This window comes from Chamaea fasciata, unplaced genomic scaffold (assembly GCF_029207755.1).
Source record: "Chamaea fasciata isolate MVZ Bird 193981 ecotype frontalis unplaced genomic scaffold, bChaFas1.0.hap1 SCAF_4, whole genome shotgun sequence".
Classification (NCBI taxonomy): domain Eukaryota; kingdom Metazoa; phylum Chordata; class Aves; order Passeriformes; family Sylviidae; genus Chamaea; species Chamaea fasciata.
Window position 1 is genome coordinate 8,526,830 of NW_027094089.1, and position 25,155 is coordinate 8,551,984.

Consider the following 25,155-nt stretch of genomic DNA (forward strand, 5'->3'; position numbering starts at 1 on the left):
GCCCGGCGAAGTTTCGCCTGCCATCGTGTCCGGGAGCCTCCTGCTCCGCTCTGAGCTGTAACCTTGAACTTTCGAAAGCGTGGTGACAATGTGGTGTTATTACGGCAGCACTCCCAACTTCTGAAAAGAGAAAAAAACGCCCCCCGCCCCCGCGCCCCCCCCCCCCCAAGAAAAAGGAAAAAGAAAAAAAAAAAAGAAAGAAAAAAGAGAAAAAGGATAAAAAAAAAAAGCCAAACAAAAAAATCCTTCCCCCCCCCCCCCCCCCCCCCCGAGTCCTTCCCCCCTCATCTGCAAAACAACCAGCAGCAGCAGCAGCAAAAGCAAGACTCCTGCGCCGCCGACTACAAGAGGGTTAAAAGTGTAGATTGGATTTCACCCCGGGAAATCTAGCACACGGAGTGAACTTGAATCTTTGGCTATTTAAGGAGGACTGGGGTTTGTTGTGGAGTTGTGGTGATCCAGAGCGGAGCCCCGTCCTGATTGATTTCATCTTCCTTGAGTCTCAAATGACTGTAAAATGAATAGATGAAATTATTCCTTTTTGAGGCTTTTCTTAGGGGCTCTCCGGGCAGCGTGTTCTCAAAACGAAGTCATGATGTATTCTCCAATCTGTCTCACTCAGGTATAGACACTTTTATTTAATTTATTTGTTAATTTACTTATTTTCACGTGTTTGTTGGGATTTTTTTTTTGATTTTTATATGTATGTGGGTTGTTAATGAGTCATTGCTAGTAGTCGTAACGGGTTAAAGCACAGTCGTAACTGCTTGTCAGATCCAAACTCCTCTCTCAGGAGGGAATATTAGAGAATAAACTGTACCACGCCATTGTTTTGGAGAGATCCATTCAAAGTGTCACCCGTAGACAAATACTGTTAATTGTTGGTACATAAGAAGTCAAAGGTTAACAAACTGGGAATGAGCATAATTATGCTAAAAAACGTGTTTGAGAAGTATTGATTTGATTGGAATCAAACGATTTGCACTCTTTTCAGCTCGCCTGTTTACACACAGCCTAATGAAAGGGTTTGAAAGGGAAAGTGCTTTTTTGACAAAACACGACCACTGGCCGGGGCGAAGTAATCCTGTCTTATGCTTAATTAATAATATGCAGGCTGCCAACAATAAGAGAGATGTGAGCGGGGATGACTAAACTGTGCAGGGTTTTCTTGTTCGGTTATACAAGGGCACGGCGTTTTCCCCCTTCCCGCTAAACTGTGGTGCTGGCGGAGGAGCGTGCCCTCTCCCCAGCATGGGGAAAAACCGACCCCTTTTTTTACAACCGCGCTTGCGGCCGCTTTTCGGTCCTGAGCGGCGGCTGTCACCGGGACGGCGGGAGGAGAGCGGCGGTCGGCGCGGTGCGGTGCGGGGCCGCGGAGCGGAGGGCGGGGGGCGACGACGGCGCGGCGAGCCAGGGCAGTCGAAGCGGGGGTCTCCGCCCAACAAAACGCATGTTTTGAAACCCGAGGGGTTTCGGGAGCATGTTTGGGAAGTTCCCTAGGTGCCCCTGGAGCCTCCTCGCCCGGCGTACGGTATCGGCGAGCGGGCGCCGGGGCACTGGAGCCTGTTTCGGACGGTAAACCTGGTCTGCACTGCCCGGGGATAGTTTTCAGCTTTCGTGAAAGTCTGTGTTAGGAGCATGTGATGTACACTGATTAAGCGATAACTGCTTGCTTCCACATTGGCGCAACAAATAGCTAAAGAAGCAGAAAATGTGCGAAAGTAACGTCCGCTGAAGGCTGCTACAGAGGCCAGCGCTGCACTTACAGTTGCACCGTGAATAAATAAGTATGATTTAAGTTATTCCGCAGTTCCAAACCATTGTAATTCGAAAGGACTAAAGTATTCATAAATTGTAATTGAAGATGGAAACAATGATAAGGCTTATTCAGTGATAGGACACAATCCTGGAGTCTTTTGGCTGACACATTTTTTTATTGTTTATATTTTGTTTGGCATCTAAGTGTGATTGACATAGATATGGATATTTTCAGAAAGTGAAGGTGAGCTTCAGTGGAAGAAAGCTGGAAAAAAGTGTCACTGAGACATTTCTTCTTCAAAAGAGAAGCATAGGAAGCATTTTGTGTAACAGATATGCACATGCTTGCAGCTACACACATAGAAATAATTACTTAGCATGGTTAAAAAAAAAAAAAAGGATTCTTTGTAGGCTGTCCAGCATCCAAAATTATTGACAGGCAATAAGACGTCTGCATCAGAACATAAACCCAAGAGTATAACTTAAGAAAGCAGTTTTTGCTTTTGAGACACAGATTTTCACAAACACCTCTTTTACAGTGGTAATTCACTATCTCGTTTCCTGCTCTAATGACTTTTTTTTCCCAATATGTTTTCTTTTTGGACTCATTGATGTAATAGATTACCTCATTCTTTACAAATTTATGTTAAAATATTGCACTCCAGTGTATACAAAAATGCTACATTGTACTTCTACTGCCATTAATCCAAGAAAGCAGTTCCTGGTTTTTATGCATTGATACTTTCTCCATAATATTTTACAATCACACTGTACCATGTGCCATGCAGAGACAGTTCCCATTTGGTGATACATACATGGAACATAGTTGCAGCAAACTGATTTTAGTTTGTAATCTTTTTCTACCTGCTTGGAATGATAAAAGCAGTTTATAAATATTTTTTTTCTCTACATAAATTAAAAACTAAAATGACACCAGCAAGAAGAACCTTGTGTTCTTTATTTGTTTAAGGCAAAAAATTGATTCATCTCACTTTGAGTAGCAACTGCATTAAAGTATTACTGCCAAAATTGTTCTTTTCATTGTCTCTAGGACTCTTGCAATGCACATTAACTGTGATAGTATATGTTCAGATGAAAATATTTTGGTAAAAGTAAACACAGAACACCTGTTTGGACGGAGCTACTTGTGGAAGTGGTAGTTCAGTTTGTGGCGAGACAGCGCTGAACACGTTTTAGAAACAAGTCAAAAATCCAAAGTACAGCTTTAAGACAAACCTTGGCAATTTGAGTGCTACCCATCACACTTACAATAGAAGTTTAGTGGGTGAAAATAACTCCAAAGTTGAAGAAAATTTACCAAATGCAATTTAATTTTGGGGGCTCCCTTCCTCTCTTTCCCATATACCTCTTTCTCTATGTTTTGGAATGAGTGGAAACTGCGTTTATCTGTCTTGCTGAGGCATGAATAGCATGCAGTTGCTGCATGCCTTTTAGTGCTTATTCTCTTGTGATATTTTTGCCATGGTTTATTATTTTACAGTAGTCCAAAATCTCAGAATATGTAGTATTTTCTTTTGCTTCAATATGTTGTTTCACTAGGCATGAGAAAATCCATGCAGGGAAATTGAGTAGATGCTTTCTGTATAAATTTTTAATACTTTTACCCAGTGTATTTATTGTACAGTCCTCACTTTGAACACTCATGGGCTGATACAAAGTTTAAAAGTGAAAGATAGGAGAAGAGCACTGCATATCCTCTTTATCTTTTCAATAAAGAAAACCTGGCCTGTCTATTGTTATTTGATGAGTGCTATATTTTACTTTCTTTACAAGCTACATAGATGTTATGTAGTAACTTCCATTTTAATTTAAATTGCCAATGCACAATGGTTCACCTGAGCTATTTGACATGACATTTGAAAATCTTACCTTATAAATCACTTTGTTGCAAAAGTAATTGTGACACATGAGCAAGTGCCACATAAAAACAAAAAATAATTCACTATTGTCTGTATGAATATTAAGGAGGAAAAATTCTGTAGATATCTTTTTAAGAGATTTGGTGGAGAATATGTGTGATTAATTGCAAATGTCCATTTAAGACCATTTTTATGGGCACTTCCCCATGTCAAGTAGTATTTTCAATTGAAAATACTCCAGGTGCACAATGAATAGCTCCAAAAAAATCTGATAAAATTGCTTTCAAACAGGATCTTCTTTGCTGTGTTTCTCCTCTACACTTTTCATTTGCATTTATATATTTAGGACTTAACAATACCATGAAAGAAAAACCTAAATGCAGTTTCTAAAAGGTTGGAGTTTCTCGTGTGTATGCTTTTGGTGTCTTTATCCCCACTTTTTGAAAAGGAAACATTCAGCTACTATAGGCTGGAATTTAAACAGTGAAATTCTCTCTAAAATTTTCATAGATATAAAATGCTATAGGTTATTATTATTAATACTATATGTGTTATCTCAAGACATAGTCAATCTATGATGCTCTTCTTCAAAATTAAAACTTAATGTGCAGTATTATTCTACTAGTGTAGAATATGTCCATTCTTTTTATTACCATTTTAAGTTATAAATGCTAAAGTCTGTTTACATGTAGGGGAAATCATTGTATTGAGGCAAAAATTAATTTCTCCCAAAGTGCTTTAGCCACCTGCCTACACCCCACCTTTAGCCCCAACTGTTAGAATTTTCAAAATCTTTGGTAAATCTGTTTTATTCAACCTAAAAGGAGTTGTGAGGATTTTACACTTTATGCTTCCATTATTAAAAAAAAAAAAAAAAAGTTTTGGAATACTTCAGTTAAGATAACTTCTGTAGTAGAAAAAAGAAACTTTCTGTAGTAGTTATACCTGAAAGGAAAAAAAAAAAACACCAATATGGCATCAGAAAGCATATGAAGATAGGGAAGTCTTATCACGGGCTGTGGTTGCTCAGAGCGGTACTGCCTTCCCACACAAAGAACAGATTGTGGTTTAACTCTTTCCACGGCCTAGTTTTATGTGCCAGTATAGTACCAGAATTGTTCAAATCTGTGCTGGAAACTACTTATCAGTTTAATTGTTGCCTTTCCAGGTCTTTGTCAAGCCTCATACTGTAATGAAATTGTTTATGTCCTGAAGTATCTTCCTATATTGTCTCTCTACTCTTTTTTTTTCCTTTCCCCCCCCACCCCCCACCCCGCTTTGCCTAATTTTTTTTCCTATGAAGACAACACGATCATAGGTAAACTGCTCGTAACTTTTCAGTTTGATTTAAAGATGTTTTGGGAAGAGAGGTAACTAGATCTAGTGTGTTTTGCAACATTCAGGAAATTTTGAAGTTTGTTTGAAATTCAGAGATTTAAATATGGAATTCTTTGCCTGAAGCTCCTGCAATGGCAGTCTGTACTCTGTAATTGAGACCATTATTTATACTTTCTTCATTTTTACCTAATGGAGTTAATCAGCCTATTGATTAAACATAATTCATTCCTTGTCTAGCAGTGTAACTAAAATAGTAGTTTGTTAATTGTATTCTTGAATATAATTGCATAAAAAAGGTTCAGTTTTAGTTTGATTGCTCTGTGCCACTAAGTATGATGAACAATCTGCGTGATATTTAAAACTAAATATCCCTGCACACAGGAAGAAAGATACCTCCCCTAAGGTCTCCCTTTCAACCCAAAATATAGTAACGTTTGATAAGCAGATTTCAGTGTTTTAAACAGCAGACTTCTTAATGGAACATAAGTTTTTAGGGAAGATCTATTTAGATATTAACATGGATGTGTAGGATGGTACTTTAAGCAGACAAATGAAATTAATTTAATTGTTATAGGATGTGCTTGTAGACAACAACTAAGCATTACCTCCTTAATGCAATCCATACTGCTGCTAGGCAGAACATAAGAACTTGCAGGTGAAGCCAGACAACAGAAAGGGATATTTTGAAACTGTAAATAAATTGCATGGATTTCACAAAAGCAGCATTGGACCAGCGGTGGACTTGTAATGTCTCTTTGCCACAGCATGCAGAAACACAAAGAATGTAAAGTTTGTGCCAAGTTGCCATTTTTCATTGCACACCTCAGATTGATTTTTAAGGGGTTTAGAATAATTGCCACACTCATGTGATCAGTTAACAAATTAACTGACTCTGTGGGGCTTCAACAGTGGAACTGCTAGAAGGACATAAATGTAATTTTTGTTCTCACCATCATAAAGTCTTAATTTTACAGTATTTTGGGGTGGTGGGAGGGAAGCGAGAAGAGCTGAAAGTACAGAAGCTTCTGTTCAGGATTTGTATATGACATATTGTGTCTTTTGCCTGCTTTTCCTTACTGTATACTGGTTTCTCTAGTTACCACCACTGGAATGGTGCTGTGTCAGTGCTGGAATGTTGGACGTTTGATAAGAAAATGGATCAAGTTTAATGGCGCATGCTCTTTGTGCCACCAGCAGTCTCTTGCTGAGAGCATGCTCCAAAAGCGGGAACTGTGTGGCATTACACTGAGCATGTATATGCTTTGTGTTTCTGTGCCACAGAGAAGAGAAATGAACTGTGGCATTTGCCTCAGCTTTCTGAACATTTCTGCTCAGATTTTTAAAACCGTGTAGTGTCCTCTTTGCACAATGGTAGTTTTCTTGATATTAGCTGTTCACTCAAATATTTTAATGTTAGGAAAGAAACATCTTGGTAGCATCTCTTAAATTATGTTGTCTCTGCAGTATTGTGGGATGAAGTGAGGGGAGGAGTACAAAATAAAATTTTCACATGGTTCTTTCAAAGAATGAAACATGGGAAAAATGTGAATCTCTATGCAATTTTTGTCTGTTGCCTGATAACAGTAATAATTCCATAAAAGGTGTTATGCAGAAATTTGCGTGTTAAAGTTTTAAGTATTTATTCTCTTGGTCTCATATTTCACATAAAGATTTTCAGAAATGTTTCTTGATACTGCTTTGGTAATGAGAACTTGCTGACTTGAGCTTTCTTGTTGTCTTCTTCTTTTTTTTCCTTCACTTCTTTCCACAGGATGAATTTCACCCATTCATTGAGGCACTTCTTCCACATGTCCGTGCAATTGCCTATACTTGGTTCAATCTTCAGGCTCGAAAACGCAAGTACTTTAAAAAACATGAGAAACGAATGTCAAAGGATGAGGAAAGAGCAGTCAAGGATGAGCTACTTAGTGAAAAGCCTGAAATTAAACAGAAGTGGGCATCCAGGCTCCTGGCCAAGCTGCGCAAAGATATTCGTCAAGAGTTCCGGGAGGATTTTGTGCTCACAGTTACTGGGAAGAAGCACCCATGCTGTGTATTGTCCAATCCTGACCAGAAGGGCAAGATTAGGAGAATCGATTGCCTGCGACAGGCTGACAAAGTCTGGCGTCTGGATCTAGTCATGGTGATCCTGTTCAAAGGCATTCCCTTGGAAAGTACGGATGGAGAACGTCTCATGAAATCCCCACATTGCACAAATCCAGCACTTTGCGTCCAGCCACATCATATAACAGTATCAGTCAAGGAGCTTGATTTGTTTTTGGCATACTACGTGCAGGAGCAAGGTAGGAAGCAGATTGTCATGTTTCTATGTTAGTATGTCAGACTCTGACTCCAAGTAGCCCTGTTTCCCGTGTAGGCTGGCTTCCAGTGAAACATTGTTCTGTGGTCTATAGATGTAGTGTGGCTACATATCCATTGTAAATCAGCATGTGTACATATGTACTTAAACACACACATGTTCCTGCAGAATGGTGTGACATGCATATTTGACATACATACTTCTTTCAAGAGAGAGACACACACACCAAGGCTGTACTTTCAATGCACCGAAGTTGCTTTTTATTTTTTCTGAAAAAGTGGCAGTACATTACTGTGACTTCAGAAAACATTCTTGTTTTCAAGCTGTGTTTTTAAAGAAAAAAAACAAAACAAAACCCCCCTACCCCAATACTATTAAGAACAGATGCAGGTGTGTGCATTATAAATAATCAAGAAGTAATCCTTAAACTGATGATTCTGCTATCTCCCTGAAGAACAATTGTAGACTTTCCTATTCCCATAAAACAAAGCTTGAAAATACTTTATCACAGCCATATTTCTTGTAAATGCCACTTAGAATCAGAATCGCAGCATACAATATGTAATGTTTTATTAATATTTTACATCAATAGCTCATCTTATCTCTCTGAGATTTAAAGCAAAGATCCAGGTTGTAATATTTTGAGAAGTTTTTATGAAGAGTATATTTTCATAATCACAGTCATATACTTTTACTTGGCAGGTAATTGAAATATGGAAAAGTGTAGGAGCTCTATGGAAAAGCTTCTTAAACTTAGTATCACAGAATGCAAATGAAAACAGGGCTTCTGATAATCATGTGGCAGGTGGAAAACCTACTAGCCATATTTCATATGTTGGATATTCAATAGAAATACCCATAGGCAGGTTCCCTAAAATTGTTAATGGCTATGAGTAGATAAAGGTGGTTTTTGTTTGTTTGTTTGTTTGTTTTCTCTGATAGTAAGGCTTCTGAAATACTTTTTCTCTGTTAGGGTAATTTTGGTTCTTTCTGGTAATGATACCATCTTCTAAGTGTCTTTGTAATGCTAGCTGATCAGCTTTAATAATGCATTTCTTTTTTAGCCACAGATCTCAACTAGGGAAAGTTTGACTATCTGCAGATGGTGGGCCATTTCAGAACTTGGCCTGGTAGTAGAGAGAAATGGCCTGCAGAAGGGCAGATGGCAGGCTGTTATCTGATGCTTGGTAAATAACTATGGGATTTAACTGGGAAACGAATTGATTTTGTTCGTAACAAAAAAGTAAAATTGCATGTCTTCATTTGGTGTATACTCATTCTTTAAAAGGAGAGATACACAATGAAATATTTTTGTTTTAAGTGACTTTTCTTTTAGCATTTACTCATTCAATTGAAGAACTATTTTTGTGAACGTATGTACCAGGTTCTTTTTTGTTGATTATTTGTTATGAAAAACAAATTATCTTTCCCCTCCCCCACCCACTACTATTTTTTGGGGGTTTTTTGTCTCTCCATAGCAGTAGACACAATTAGGTATTTTACAGCGACTTTAGGTAGCTGCGGAGTCCAGTAAAGCTGATCCCAAATAATATAGGAAGAAAGATTTCTCTGATAGCATTAAATAAAATAGCTTACTTACAAATAATTTGTACCTTTAAACTCCTTTTTGGAAAAATATCAAATTATATTTTGAACGCTTTAAACAATATATATAGCATATAGTATATATATATGTAGCATATGGCATATAAATATAAGTCATAGCTTACTGATGAATTCTATGGATTTACCTGTCTCTAAAAGTCAAAACTGCAAAGGGGGGCAAAACAGTAAGTATCTCTTGAGCCAAAGCAACTGGGGTCAGAGTACTCTTAACACACTGTTGGCTTATAAGTTGTTGAAAGGCAGTAACTTGAATGGGGAGAAGGAATTGCACGGCATAACTGATTTTGTTGAATTTGTATTGAGAATATAATTTTATTTACAACACTTTTGTCTAGTTGGAAATGAGGAAGTTAAACATGCTGTAATATTATAACTTTCAAAGTTACACAATGCTACTTTGAGAATATGTTGAAGAGGAAGCTGGTTAATTTCTATATACCAAGTCACTCTTGGAAGACCCTTTTATTTATTGCTAACTGCATGTGTTTTGTACCTGTCTTGCTGCTTTACTGTAAATCTTCCATTAACATCAGTTGTCTCTCTTCTTGAAGAACTCATATTAAGTTGTCTGTGTTAATTTTTTTCCATTTTTTCAAACTTTGATTATCGATACTCATTGAAAACAGGTTGATTGCAGCACTTTGTACTGTGCTTGATTAAGGGTGCTAGGTTTTGTGAAAGATACGCATGAAGTCAACCAAAATGCTGCATTATGCATATGGTGTTTTGCTTTTTATTTATCTTCCAGGACATATAAACATGCCTAGTAGCACCATGTGAAAACTAAGTGGAAACATAGAAACAATTAAATCCCTGAACAAAATATGAAGAAGGAATTAGCACATAAAATGAATAAAGAGGCCAAGTAGTTTGCTTTTTTTGTTCCTTTAAAATAGAAGATTAGGGGAAAAAAAGAGGAGGAAGGATAGTTCGAGTGCCAGTCATGGTTGCCAGTGGCACCAGGATTGGCATCAGACCTTCTTTGTTTAGCCTAGGGTGTCTGTGATTTGTTGGTTGGCATCCGCATTGCAGTGCAGAGTAATGTTACAATATATTGACAATTTCCAGATCTAGAAGTGTCAATAATCTTTTCAGTCTTAACAAAAAGAGCTTCTACTTCCATGTCTGCCTTGAAAGAAGAAATAAGGAATGATCTATGAAGTTCTATCATTGATGAACTTCCTCAGATGCTACTTTTCACTCATCTCAGAATTCAGCATCTTTTTTCCCCTTCTATTCACTTTCTGCTATCCTCTTAAAAAAAAAGAAAAAAAGAGGATTGACATAGGTTGCAATGCTGCTCCTTTGACTGAAATGGAGGAAGAAAATGTGAAGTATACACTGTGATCAATGTTTAACATCAAAATAATTCTTAATCATAACACGCTTCTATGGGGCTCAGCTTGTTGTGTGTATCAGGGGCGTGTGTGTGTCCCACACATATCGTTTATAAAACCCAAACTTGAAAATGGTGTGAAACTGTTTCTATTGACAGAATTGTCCTTTTTCTTTTCTTTTTCTGTCAGCATTAGAGATTGTCTATCATTTGGTATGAAATGCATTTCAGTCCATAAAATCATTTGATGGTCTTTGATTCAGCGCAGTGCTTATGCTGTATTCCCGTTGCTACAAGAACCGCCATTTTGTTTGTCGAGTGCCAGGAGAGGGGAAAAAAAAGGCAGACAATGTGCTTGATGCCAATAATGGTTGCCAGTGGCACCGAGGTTGGCATCAGACCCTCTTTGTCTAGTTGCTGAATGCCTTTGATTCGTTGGTTGGCATCCGCATTGCAGTGGGCACATTGGAAAGTTTTTGACAATCAGAGAATGAAAGCTGCAGTACTTGTTTGCTGCAACGGAACCAAGATAATATAAATTTCTCCTTCAGATAGATGTTTTACTTACTCTTACAGTGAGTAATGAAAAAAAAAAAAGCTAAAAAGTGCCTATTTTCTTTTCTAAAACATGAAGTATCTATAGCAATGTGTCTTGTCTGCAGAATTCTGAATTCCCTCATCACCTCTGCTACTTTTTTTTTTTTTTTTTTTTTTTTTTTTTTTTTTTTTTTTTTTTTTTTTTGTGCAGTATAAATAAAACACAAGCTTGATGTTAGGTAATTCAGCATATCCTGAATGAAACATAGTATATCTTGGGAAATGGTTTAAGAGTTTATAGAACTGAGGCAGAGGTACATGTAAATGTTATTATTTTTAAGTGTTTTTAGTGCATGCGTCACTCAGTACATTTCTCTGATCAGTCATGTTACTGTTTACACTCTCCTTTGTCCTTATGTAAGGGCGATATAATTGGGAGAGCCCATGTTCCCAGCTGTTAATAAACTCTGGAGTCAAAGGAGGAGAGAATCTTTTAAACTATCTAAAGAGCAGGAAAGAAAATATATGCAGATGTCTTTAGTCCCATAGTATTTGGGCACTCTTCATTTTCTAACTTCTTACACCATCAAGATGCTACCACAGCTCCAGCTGTGCGACTTTGTTACCAGGAAATTGGCAAAAAGAATAAATCATTTCTGTTGGAAGTTTCCTAGATAGTTAACATTAATATTGCTTTCCGGTTAACTGCTATTATCTCATTAATTAATAAGAAGGATTAGGAGCTCTACCCAAAGGGCTGCACAGAAGGAAGCCTGGCCTATGTGAGTCCCTGAGTTGCTAGACTGTGTCCTATCTCTTGAGAACTGGAGGGGGGTGCTGGGGCAGGAAAAAAAGGAAAAAAGCAAGAGAAAGATGAGAGAAGAGCGAGGGGCACTGGCTGGCCAAGGGGAGAATTTTGTGTGCAGGAGTCTTGTGCTGGGGAGGTTGGCAGTGCCCGGCCCTGCCACAGGTGCCTTGCCCTGCTGGGGGGGTATGGGAGGGCGCACGGGCACACCCGGTGTGGTGCCCTCACTCCTAAAAAGCACACTTGCAGATAACCTCAGCTGGGATGCAGGCTGCTGCTGCCACATCGAGCTGGAACTCTTTTGCTCTAAGCTTAATGCCAGCAAACTGGCAATCCCCAGCTAAATGGGTATGTTACTTTCCCATTTCAGACAGTCCTGGCAACATGTGTACCTCATCTTACTTGAAAAACGTGCCCTCTTCCAGGAGGAATCGTGATTCTATTTTAAACGTGATATGTCTGGGTTGCAGGAGTGGGTGGGTTTATCAATGGCTTGATCTTTTTTAAAGCTTTTTGAGTTTTGTGAATTTATGTCTAGAGGAAACTCAAATTTTGAAAGAGGTTTGCGTAGTAGTTTTCATATTACATTTTAGTTTTCATTCTGTAAGTAGAGAAAATTTATTGTGCAGTCATTCTGTTCATATTTTAAAATGATAATAAAATTATTTTGGTTAGTTTGCTGTGACTACATGAAATTCCACTTGAAATCACACTCAAAATAATGTTTTAAGCAATTCCTGTACAAGTCATATTATGGTCATATGCCTAAATATCACACCACCCAGATAGGTTTTGCATGAGGGTTTGCATTTTTTGTGTGCACTGATGTTCCCACATGCAATTAATAAAAAAGCAATGGGCTTAGATGAATCAACCATTTGCTGATTGTTTCTACTTCTTTTAACCTTAATGATTTGCTCCTTCTGAATACTTTACCTGAACATGCAGTGAAACATTTTACCCGTTTTGCAGAAGGATATGTCAAAGTGCAAGGTGATTTGTTGGGAGTTTACATAGCAAATTATGAGTTACAGCAGGAGCAGCAGGAAATAGAGCTTATTACTGTCTGTACCTACAGGCTTCTGTATGCTCTAGGACCTTGTTTCTTGCGCAATGAAGTGGCATGAGATCCCCTGCTCTAAATCTCAATTTTGAATCAGAAAGCCAGTACAGAACTAGATGTATGAGTTTATATTTTATCTGCTCTAGTATGAGAAGAGCTTTTGGTAGTTTAAAAAATCTCATAGGGAATAATCAACCTTTTTAAAACTAAATTGATCTTGATAATTTCATTCTGTTCAGGTGTGCAGAAAACACAATTTAAAAAAAAACTGTGGTAACTTAAAAAGACACTGTATTATTTTCTAGTTTTCTAATGTAAAATTTTGTATAACTATTTTGTTTACTGTCTCTATTGCATGGAATATTACAGGCAAGAAAGACATTTGCTATTAGGAAATGAAGGTTAATTTAGTGTATATATGGACATAATAATATTTTTCAATTGATTATTGTAGTTACTTTGTTTATGAAGGTGTGGGATACTGAAACATTCTGAAAGGCTGCTTAGAATTTTTCATTTTTTCAGAAAATTCATTTATATGTGAACTGGACTTCCGATAGTTGGTCTGAAGAATTCAAAATATTTAATTTTTTCTTTTTAATTTAAAATAGCTTTCTTCAGAGCAGGAATGAAGGTCATATGACAGGTTCATGAAAAAGAAAAGGGAATTTTCCATATGCAGTATTGCTGTTAACAGGGATTAAATTTATGTGCATTTCAGGAAGGAGAATTTATCTCATTCTTATTTTTCTTACCTGATACACTAAGAGGAGCAATTTTCACAGGGTTAAATAATATCACTTGTGTTTAAGATAAAAGAAACTTAAGTTTAAATAAATTCTGTTCAACTACTTAAAAACGTAGAGGTCAGTGTTTATTTATTAATGACATTTAGTTCAAAACCAAGAAGCGATAAAGTAAAGAATGGAAAATGAACTAGAAAATTATTGCTTCATGGTAGTTTCAGACACAAATAATACTGTGAACAAAAAGGATGCTTCTAAATTATATAAACAACCACTATTTAATAAAGGAAATACTTCAATTTAAAGCATATTTTTATGTTTTAAATTTCTTAAATTTTCATGCATATTGAGTTCACTGTAACTGTGAAAACTTCATTAAACTAATAAAATGGCTAAATGCCACTGCAGGCTGGATTTTAAAGTTAGTTGCATGAGGTTGTTGTCAAGTCTGCTTCTTTATCTAGCTTTCCCTTCTTTTTCCTGCTTTTCTTCCTTCTCCTCTTCCTTGCTGCTACTGTAGTAGCATAGTCATGTGAAGGACAGGTGGCCCTCTGAAATGGTGGTCCACAATGCCAAACACAGTAATTCAAGAGGTTTCCTGAAGTGTTACTTTGCAGTTACTTTCCAAGATGAAATGTTTCTTTGATGTAATTGCTTGGACTAGGATGATCTTAAAATCAAGTTAAATTGCTATCTTAACTGAATAGGGTTGCTCCTTCTGTTGTGGGGTGAAGAAGGCTCTTTATGAGTACCTACTTTCCAGATACTAAAGGAATGTGAAAAATGAAGAAAGTCTCTATTACTATTCAGTTTGTTTGAGATATGTCAAACAAGATGTCATTCATTATTGTGAGGTTTCATGATTTTAATCTGTATCTCTTTTTTATTTTTGTAATTTTAAACTCTGGTGGAATTTCTTAAAAGTTTTTGCTAAAACCCTGTCTCAGGGCATTGAAACCTGGATTAGAAGAGCTTTAAAAGTCTCAGAAGCTAGTAAAAGGGAAGTAAATCTCAGATTATTAGCTTTGTCTTAGAGAAAGCAGAGTTCATTTTGGAGTGACTTGTAGCTGTCTTGTAGCAGTGAGTTGTGTCTAAACCTGGAAGCATTCTTCTGGCACAGTTGTTTATATTTTCCTCCCACCAGGTTTTTATTGACAAAAAGATTACTTGTGCTCTCCCATCCAGTTCTCCTCTGAGGGGGATTATTTTCTTTTCTGAAATATATTGTACTTCTAAAATTTTAAAGAATTATATTTCTTTGGCTGTTTCTTGGGAACATCAACACTGGAATGTGACTTTTGTTTTAGTCCATCTGTGCACCCCTGTCCCATCCACCTCCAAAAAGAGTGGTGGCAGATGGGCATTTCAGACTTGATGTTTGCGGGGGATTTTGAGAAAGGGCTGAGAAGTCTAAAGTGTCTTTGTCAACAATAGTGTTTTGAATGTTTTTAGATAGCTTGAGGACCAGAGCTTTTGCCTTCATGCCCTGTGACTCTTGTGTGTTACATTCCACTTCATAGAAGATCCCTCTTCAAGTCAGAAAGGTCATTTAAAATTATAGGGACCTTGGAGAAATTTTAAGCTTAATTCGCTCCTAACTGCCCGTGGTGTTTGGAATTTTTAAACTACTAGTATGTTTGTTTGTTTTTGCTCCAAGAAATAGAATTGAAAAACAGAGAAGTTACTGTGATGTGGCGTGGTGTGAAAGCTTAGCAGAATCCTGTTCAATCATTGTGTTCTTTTCTCTCAGTGAAATCTTGCACTTTTTTACTTAAGTAACTGCTTATCCCCAGAGTAGAAGGGACATATTAAGTTTTCCGGTGTCCTTCCATAAAGGCACTTCACTAAAGACATCTCTGTGGCTTTAAGTGGGTGTTTTATTTTTTCCCCGCTGAAAAAAATACATATGGAAATTGATCAAAACAGTTCCCATTTTCTTCTTTAGAAAGTGAACAGGAAAGCCAAATGCAAAAATGAACAGGTAGTGAACTCTGAGAAACTTGGTGTGGCTGTTGAGAAATTAGGAAAAAGTTCGGTGATTGTTTGTTGGAGGCAAATGGTGTGCACAGGTAATCATATTCTATATTGTTTATAATTATGTAACAATTGATAATTTTAAGTATCTATATTTTGAACATGTTGTTTCCATATTTGACTTCCTGATCTCCAAGCAATATTAACTGAGTTAATATGTTCATAATACACATCTTTTCATAAAGGATCAATTTAAACAACTGAAAGATGGTAACCTGTCTTAAACCTAGCATTGTACTTTAATTTCCTGTCAATTACCTTACCATATCCTTCATGAGTTGTCTTCTGAGGTGTCATAAGTTTTACATATTTTTCTTTAAAATAAAACAAAACAATGTGCATGCTTTAGAATTCAGTTATTACAAACTTTATGCCTTTAGAAATTAAATAAAGTTAAAATATTCACAGGGTATATATTTTTTGCTTGTGGATTGCATTGGGCTTATATGCCAAACCATTTTCAGCCTTTTTACTAACAGGGAAATGCTTAGACGATTATTACGGATGTGCACTGTGTCTGAGAGATAGCAAATATACTTACTGCAGTATGAGCTTTCCATTGCCTGAGTAATGCCATTGAAAATGATGTCAGACTTTTTGAAGGGATATCTCCACTCCAGTGTCACTGATTTAAAAATGTGAAAATTTTTCCTAATCAAGACAACTTACCCTGACATCTGCAGTTTCTAGATGGAGTACCTTAAATTTGTTATGCCATGTTAAAAGACGTGTTTTACGAGGCTGGCCTCAGCTCCTGGCCTTAGTGTCAAGAACCCTGCTATGTGATTCAATGCATCTTGTTAGATTTAATTGACCAAAGCTGATTTGTTAAAACAATTCATTTGGGCTGTAACTCATGCCCACACTGAGTTGCTACCTGAATCTCTTGACCTTGGTTTGTTTGGGTCATGAAATGGCTGTGAACTACTTGACCTCTCCATTGTTCAGTGGCCATGCCACTTCCTCCACTTCTTTGTGGTAGTTGCTGACAAGAAGACCTCAGCCCCTAATTTACACTCCAGTGGGTTTTCAGTGTCCTTCCAGGGTGGCTGTATCCTCCTTTGGAAGTGCTCCTGATGTCACCACCTATTGTCTGCTGACAGTGAGGGGGACAGATTGACAGCCCTTCATAGAAGAGGCAGTGAAGGAATTTCTGAGAGCTGGAGGACAACTCCAGCCTCTCTCAGGCTGCCGTGCATTTCTGTTATGTTAGGGTGCAGTTAGGTCACAACTTTTTTCAAGGGCAAACACCATCCATCTTAGTCAATCCCATTTTACTGTGAGCTTTGTTTGGGTGGGATGTGCTGGGAAGAAAGTTCTGCTTTGAAAATATTTTGTGATTAAAATCTAATGAGTATGCACACTATTAATTTTTAGGACACAAGAGTGATTAAAACAATTTTTTGGTGTGAAATAGAGGAGTGTTTCCTGTCAATATCATAAGTGGCTATTTATTTCTTTAATATCAAAACATTGATTTCTAGAGACCTAGCTTGTATTCAAGAGCAGTCATGGCTTCTAAAGAAAAGGTCTTCTAAACAACATGCTTGATGCAGTATCTAAACTTAGTAAAAGAGAGAAAGAACAATCTTTATATGAATTAAAAAAAAAAAAAGAAATGCATTGCTTCTTGTGGAAGCTACTTGTCCTTAAGAATTATTCTTGGTGGGGACAATCACTGGCTCCTTACAGGCTGCCTACTGTGAGTATCTCAGATGCTAATGTCAACTTCTTGATGTAGACTTTATGCTTCCCATAACTACCAACAATTTGACTGTTGGGACAGTTTATTTTATTGAAATGGGTATTACATCTAATCATATGCTGCATTGTGACGCTGTTTTAGGAAGTAGTGCCTTACAAAATCAGTGGCTGGATCTGTCAAAAAGCTGTGGCTAGGTTAAGAAAACGTATAGGGTAGTACTGGTACCATTATAAAACAAGTAAATTTGTATTCCTGTGGTCATCAGATAATTGATATGTTCTTATTTTAAATCCTTAGCATTAGACTTTGCTCACATGAGTGGATTTATTCAGTCAAATTGACATAGTTTAAACTCCATATTCTTTCATAGCACTGTGCACTGACTTTCACAGGGGCATGAGCAGGTTTGTATTTCTGCAGTACACCTGATTTCTTTGTAAACTTATTCTTTTTTGCTTCTTGAAAAAGAAATCAGATGATATGTTTACATACAGCATTCCTGTGGACTTGTATATGATGAAACCTCTTATTTCTGTGTGAAACACTGCAAGCTAGGTGTGATTTCTAATTGCAGTTGCATAGTTCCTCTGAAGGAAGAGGGTGGGAATGCTGTTACAAGGAACTTGAATGCTATCTCTGTGATGACAATGTAAAGTATGACTCAATGTTTAGTTGTAAGGACTTCAAAATCCTTGTCCCTGGTCCCCAGCCCTGCCTGGGTGCCTTGTCTCTCTGGGTGACTGCAGGCAAGTTAATTAATACCCTTCTGTCTCTGGACCTGGGGAGAGAGAGCATCACTTGCTTCAGTGTTGGCCCAGTGAGGGTTGTGATAAATACTGAGATACATACTAGCTAAAAAGTTCCTGTATTCCACTGCAGCAAAACCCATGTGCTGGTGCCCAGCCCCCAGGAAGGCTCTGTATCATAAAGAAATGTTGGACCCAGTTTTCTCATGCCCAGGCAGAAGAAACTTGCCCAAGCAGGGAGGGCCAGCACAAAGCATTCCTTGCCTGTAAGCCCTGCGGTAGTACTGCTCCGTGGGAGAGGGTGTCAGAGCAGAACCACACAGTGGGGCTGGCCTGGCACTGGGGACCAGGGCTGTGGGACCAGCACTTCTCACGTCACCCCTGCTTCATTCAGCAGGAGCTCTGGGCAGGGCTGGCCCTTGGGGATGGGGCATGGCACAGACAGCTCTCTGAGTTTCCCTGCCCTGTGACTGTGAAGCAAAAATATACTCCAGACAGAAAGATAAAAGAAACACTCATTATGGGACAATTGTATGGATGTTCATCAACATTCAACAACAAAGGAGGCATCTGCAGTGCCTGCAGGGGTGGCCTATGAGCTCAGTCTGCTTTCCCATCCTTCTCTCTGCTCTCATCACAGGTTTTCAGTCAAGTCGGCCACTCAAACACTTAAGTTCCTGCACTGTGATCCCATGCTCGGGATGGATGGTCAGAAATTTGGTAAGGTGTGAGATGAAACCCAAGCTAATGTACCTGTGTCTGGAATGTGCTGGCCATCCTGTTTCATCTCCCAGATTGGACAAGTCTGATTTGTGAGGCAGCTGTTGGGCACACCATTGGTCTGTAGGGACTTGGTTCAGAATTGCATCTTAGAGGGCCTAGCTTTGCCTGAAGTCCCAAGTGATTGTAGTGAAACGCTCCTAAATAATTAGTAACCTGTGCTTTTTGAACCCAAAAGTCATCTGCTTTTACTCCAGGCACTGCTTTCCTCATTCCTTCCTTTATGATGATGTTTTAGGGCTGGTAATGAGCTAGCCATATCAAAACCTACAAAATTACTGTGTCTGCTTCTCAGAGTGGGAAATGGCAATAATTTACAAAAATGAAGTGTGTCCATGCATTTTTCCAGCTGACACTAAACAGTGCAGTTTACAGCAAACCAAGGGTTAACATCAAAACTTATTCTCTTGTTTAACTTCCAGTTAAAGAATAACCAGCTTGTGCAGAAAAGAGAATTGAAAAATTGATTGGACTTTTGGATTCAGACATAGAATTTAAAGGACGTCAGTTTGTGATTTTGCCATATATGTATTCATAGCTGAGTTTACAGCCTGCAGTTCAGTTATTTTAGAGGCTTATGTTGTAGGAGCCACAAACTTAGTTGGCTTTATTAAACTCAAGGGAATTTGTTTTAAAGCTTTGTGTAATTACTTTAACTAGCTTAATTGCTGCCATTTTTTTTACTTAAAAAAATATCAAATTGTTATTTAGAGCATAAATTTTTTTTTTGTAATTTATAAGTTAGTATTTTAAAATGCATGCTGATCTTGCTTTGTCATACACAAATACAGTGTGCGTATTTAGTCCTTCTTGGCCTTTCATGTATTTTTTCACTATATTGTGGATATAACTTGAATATTCTGGGACAAGAATTACAGTTGTCCTGTAGTGATTTTGTTCTATTTACAACCTCCAAATAAAGGAAAAGCTGCTTATAGTAAAATGAGGATCACTGGTCTTTCAGTAATTAAATAGACTTGTTATACTGCATTAATCCTTTTTGGAGCATTTGGAATGGCTTCTTAGCACTCACAAACACACCATTAGGGGCAGCAATTAATCTGTTATTTGTCCTTCAGTATTTGTGTGATGCAAAGAATATGCATTCAAAGATGTAATTCAGGTTTGGGATGAGGATCAATAAGTCAAATACTTGTACTGATCATTTAGTAGTGTGGACCAAGTCCTAGAATGAAGTTGCAACAATTGTTGGAAGGACTCACACACTACTAATTGCATTCAACTGAAAGAACTAGTAGTGGTTTTCAATGCTGTCTAGTTTTGGTTGCTCTATGTACATGAAGAAAAAAGTGTGAATTATTTGGAGGTAGCCAGAAACTTTCTTATTTTCTGATTAGCCTTCCTTTTAGGCAGGTCAAGTAAAGACACACCATTTCATCAGTTAGTTAAGAATATGCTCAAGAAAAAATTCACTATCTTTCTAATGATGTGAGGTTTTTAATCAAGGGCAGGTTTAGGGAGCATCTACCAAGATGACATACCTAAATCTGATCTAGCAGAGAAGTGGTTCAGATGATAACTTAATATTCTTTCTAATTTCAGAGTTCAGTGCTGCTAAGGTAGTAGTCAAATTTCTTCCATTTCTGAGCTTTGACTTCACAAACAATAAGCAACTAAAATCACATGAAATTTCTCTCAGATTTTTGCAGTTTTTTAATTGATTTTTGAGACAAAGTCTGCTTAGTTTTTGATCAGAAGGCCATACTAATTCACTTTGCGCTGTGTTAGAGTCTGGTGCTGTTCTGCATTGCTCTGCTGTAATTAACCTGAAGCATGGTACAGAGCATAAGGTTCTGAGGCTAGGTTAAATCAGCAGAAGTGTCTTATGTTCCTGTGGTGTATAGTCTTAGAACACATTATCCTATTGCAGTAAGATAAAAGTGTTTTAAATATAGTCCAGACAGTCTGACCTTGTCAGAATTCAAGTAATATTATTGGTAACTTGGGCTTGCTGACGTCTTTCACAGTAGGATGAGTATTAACACAGAACTCCCTATTCCATCTGGTGAGGAGCCTACAGACAGGGCTATACATAGATTTTTTTCTTAAATTCCGTGTTACAGTATAATAAGATTCTGTCTTCTCTGTGCTCATGACATTTCTCTTCCCGTGGATAGGCACCTTTGTCAAAGACCAAAAAGTGCAGTTGAGACATTATAAAATGTCAGTATTAGCTCATGTGGATGTGACTGCTGGATAGTGATAGTTACGGGTTGTATTTTTGGAAAAAGTGATTAATGACAGCTTTAGCAAATGTTTTATGAAGTCTTTGGTTTTCAGGGTAAATGCCCTGGAAACAGGTGTCAAAATGAACAGAACAGAATTTAGTGATTAATCTACACATGCCAGAAAAGCTGCAAAAAGACTTTACAAATTTTAACTTTGATTCTGCCGAAGTTTGTCTATGTTTTATAACAACACAGTGATAACCAGACACATCATGGTGAGGTCTGAGGAAGCTCATGTGGGTCCTGAAAGCAGCAAAATTGCATTAATATGGCACCTTCATGTGCTGTTATGTAAACTGCTCCTTTGGATTCCCTACAGGATGATGTCAATCTACTCTGGAAAAACTTGCCCATTGGAGTAACTATAACTACAGGATTAACTCGAACTTGTCTCTGTTTCATGTGTGTTTTATTTTCCAATAATAATATATGCATATGACTGTGCCTGTCATGAGGTGTTTGATTCGTGGTTTCCAGTCTGAGTGCATGATGTCTGGTACACATCCTAGTTGTTTTGCATCATATTGACAAAGGTGCCTTTGGTTTTTGTTGCTTGTTTCTCTATCACTAGTAACACATGACTTCTTTTAAAGTGCTACATGGAATCCTAGAGTCACTTAAATTGGGGAAGACCTCTAAAATTATCAGATCCAATCAGTAACCTAGCACCACCAAGTTCACCACAAATCTGAGTGCCACATCTACCCTTCTTGTCTATGCTTCCAGGGATAGCAAGTCAACTGCTTCCCTGGACAGCCTGTTGCAATGCCTGACATCTCTTTTGGTAATCAATCTATTTCCTAATAATCAATATAAACCTCCCCTTGTGCAACTTGGGGCCATTTCCTCTTGCCCTGTGTCCTGTTAGTTGGGAGAAGAGGCTGACAACCACCTGACTACAATCTCCTTTCAGATAGTTACAGAGAGAGCACCAAAGTCTCCTCTCAGCCTCCTTATTACCTTCAGGCTAAAGAATGTCAACTCTGTCAACTGCTCCTCATGGACTTTTTTCTCTAGACCTTTTACAATCTCTTCAGCCCTTTCCCTGGACTTGCTTCAGCACCTGAAAGTATTTCCTGTAGTAGCTCAAAACTGAACATTGGATTCAAGGTGAGGCCCCACCAGTGCCATGCTGACATATTTCTTGTTGCCTGAGGGGCAGACAGCTGAGTGGCAGAGTAGCTGATTCTTTGGACATCATCATTGTTGAATAAATATGCCAGCATTTCCTATCTTCACCGAGTGTTTTCACAGACAGTTCACACATCAGGTTTTTTGGATTCTGTCATTATTTGAGTGCTACGTGGCTCTGGGCTGTTTGTGCCTCCTTGCCAATAAAAACTGCAGCAGTAACCCAACTCCTGCCACAACTTGTGTGGATGTGGGGAATGGGTGAGGTGAGGGGAGAGAAGAGGTTATGGGGCTAAGGTGGAGTGGGCAAGGGCTCTGTAAGGGAACCCAATAGTGTGTGTGAGTAGGGGGTGGTGGAGAATGCCATGTCTATTGCCAATAGGATCAGTTTTGCAACCCCTGCACTATTCAGGTCTGTTGATTTCTGAATAGTAATTTCTCTTCTTCTGTCTCTTTAGTAACCCAAAGTTACTGTATACCTAAGGTTTGTAGCTCTGGATTTTGATGCTGGAAGCAGAAAATATACATACAGAATGTTGTGTTCCATTTAGGAACAATGAAAAAAACAAAGAAAGGAAAAAAGAATCTCTCATGTTTCTTCCTCTCCTTCCCCAGGTTTGTAAATATGAGGGACATTCTTCTTGTATTTTGTAGGTTAATATGGATCTCATCTAATCTCTTTGAATCTCATTTGGCTCAGGAGGGGTCATTTTACAGTAATTCAAAGTTCTAATGCTGAATTCATGTTGAAAGGACTCTGTTGAGATTCATACTTCTTCTGTAAAGGATGTTCTTTAAAGGGCTGTTCAGAGGCTATTCTGGTGTATTGAGTTCCCAGGCAACAAAACTAGAACACAGATGACTGAAGTACTGCAGACACCCTAGACTGTAAACCTAATCCTGCAAATTCCTATTTACATAAATCCCACTGATTTCAAAGGGCCTGCACATGAGAAAGCAGGTTTTACAGGATCAGAACATTCTTCCTAGGGACCAACATCTGTTGCACCAACTGTAATAATCTCATGACTGGTAAAGAAAACTCTGAGGAAATGTTTTATCTGGACTAAAAGAAAACAGCAAAATAGCAAGACTGTTATCTGTTGCTATAAAGCAGACTATTACGAAAAGAAACTCTCATTATGTGCTGTGCCTCTCTTCCCTTCCTGCATATTTTTATTTACTCTAGGGAAAATGCTATATGTAGCTATGTATGGTTGCTGCTGTTCCACACCCATGTTGTATGAAGTTTGTAAACCAGACGGCAGATGTTGAGATATGCTTAGATACTGAAGGAGGCTTTTGGCATACATGTTAAAGACTATCACTGTCTTTCAGAGTTTTGGAAACAGAGAAAGAAATTTCTTCAGTAAAATTTTAAGATATTTTGCATCTTGCAGTTGAAGTCTATGCTGCTTTGGCTGAATTAACTAAAATACTACAGTCAAGGAGTCCACCTGGCATTCACTGTAGAAGCGTGGATGGTCGACTGGAAATATTGCAAGCAACTAAAAAAGAACAGCAGAAACAGATGATGGTTATGTTGGGATGAGCAAAGTCCAGTTCCCTTGCTTTTCTTTAAAAACAGAGGATACTTTAGCTGTGGTAGCACTTGCTGCAGCTAGAGTAGCTTTTTAGTAGCTTTTGTGATGAGTACAAAGAGATCTAGAGAGGGACAATAGACTTCTGTGTTACCTTGGTTGACTCCCAGTTTCTGTAGGTGTGGTTTCATAACACACAGGAGTGTGTGGATTCATAGTGGTGGGGTCATTTGGTGTATTTCCTGTGTGCTTGTCGCATTCCTTGGGCTGTGCAGATGAAGATAGGGACAAAGCACCATTCATTGTTCCTAGGAGCACTGAAGTTATAACAAAATAGCTATAGAAAAGCATAGCAAAAGAGCTGGGCATGTCAGTTCGGCCATTTTGCATTGGGGTTAAAGATCTCTCTGAAGTCCAAAAGCACAAGGAGTCTGTATCAATAATGAAGTGGATGCACAATAGTTCTAGCATTTCATCCATGCTTTGGATTCCCTGCACTTAAAATTTACAGTCAGTCTGTGCATGACAAGGACAATGGCCTGGGATTTCCATGAGCCATGTAATGGACAACAAGCTATGGCTACTCATGTCATCAGATCAATGAGAAAAAAGGAATAAGATTTCAAATATGCCTACAGCACTAAGTTGCTGTCAGCAACTGCAGGATTGGTGGACCAGAGGCATGTTATTCCTCTATATGGTTGCAAGTTCTTGTAAAATTTCCTGCTAATTTGGAATGCTTCTAATGCTTATACTTTCACCTCTGTAAAATTGATAAAATAGTATTCAAAGTCTAATAGGCAAGGCTTGAGGGAACTGTATTTAACAGATATGCAAGAGCTAGAGTATAAATAAAGTTTCTGTGCAGTTACTTGAGAAAGTAACATGTTCAAAGGTGGTGCTTTTATTCACAAGCTGTAAATTTACAGCATCTTTTTGTCTCCCTATATTTTCTGATTATTATGAGTCAAGTTTCCTTCAATATGCAAGATTTATAATTAAGCATACTTTTCATTAGGGGAAAAAATATTTACTATGGGGATTTTTACTGTGTTACCTGTATCTCTGCACTGCAGTTATCACAATTTGTACTTCCCTGTCATAGACCCGTATTTTCCCTCATGTTTTTAGGAAACAATAAGGAATTATACTCTTAATGGTTTTCAATGAGAGTCTAAATGGACCAGTTAGAAGTAATTGCTTTTGAGAAGCAAACAATATGCTTTAGGGAGTATTTTCTAGATTTTATATTGAGCTCTGTGGAAGATCAAACCTATGCTAAATATTCAATATAAATCTATTATGCTATGCTTAAAAAGCAGAATGGAGATGAACATCAACTGAAATTACAAACTGTTCACTGCCAGGGAACAGGTCTTGAAACTGAGAGCAAAATATTTTACACATTTGTTTTCATATATGCTAGTATGAAAGATTTTGGAAAAAAAGACATGCAAAATCTCCAGAAAATTTATTTATATTGAGAAAATATCAAGCAAACACTTGTATTAATTTTCCATAGTGAGATATTTTCATCTTCATTTGCTAGTGGTTATTAGT

At 37.9% G+C, this 25,155-nt stretch overlaps 1 protein-coding gene across 7 annotated transcripts in view; it reads left to right on the forward strand.

Annotated features, from left to right (window-relative positions):
* The first annotated feature begins 255 nt into the window (after positions 1–255).
* The window catches only part of NFIB (nuclear factor I B), a 175,915-nt gene continuing 151,015 nt past the window's right edge, over positions 256–25,155 (forward strand). For 5 of the 7 annotated variants that reach the window (XM_066180828.1, XM_066180831.1, XM_066180829.1 and 2 more), the window contains exons 1-2: positions 266–622; positions 6,748–7,279. In XM_066180828.1, the coding sequence (XP_066036925.1) occupies positions 593–622; positions 6,748–7,279 (562 nt within the window). In that variant the 5' untranslated portion in view covers positions 266–592. Of the gene's footprint in view, positions 623–6,747; positions 7,280–25,155 lie in introns of all 7 variants that reach the window. The other 2 variants (XM_066180834.1, XM_066180833.1) reach the window with 2 other exon arrangements.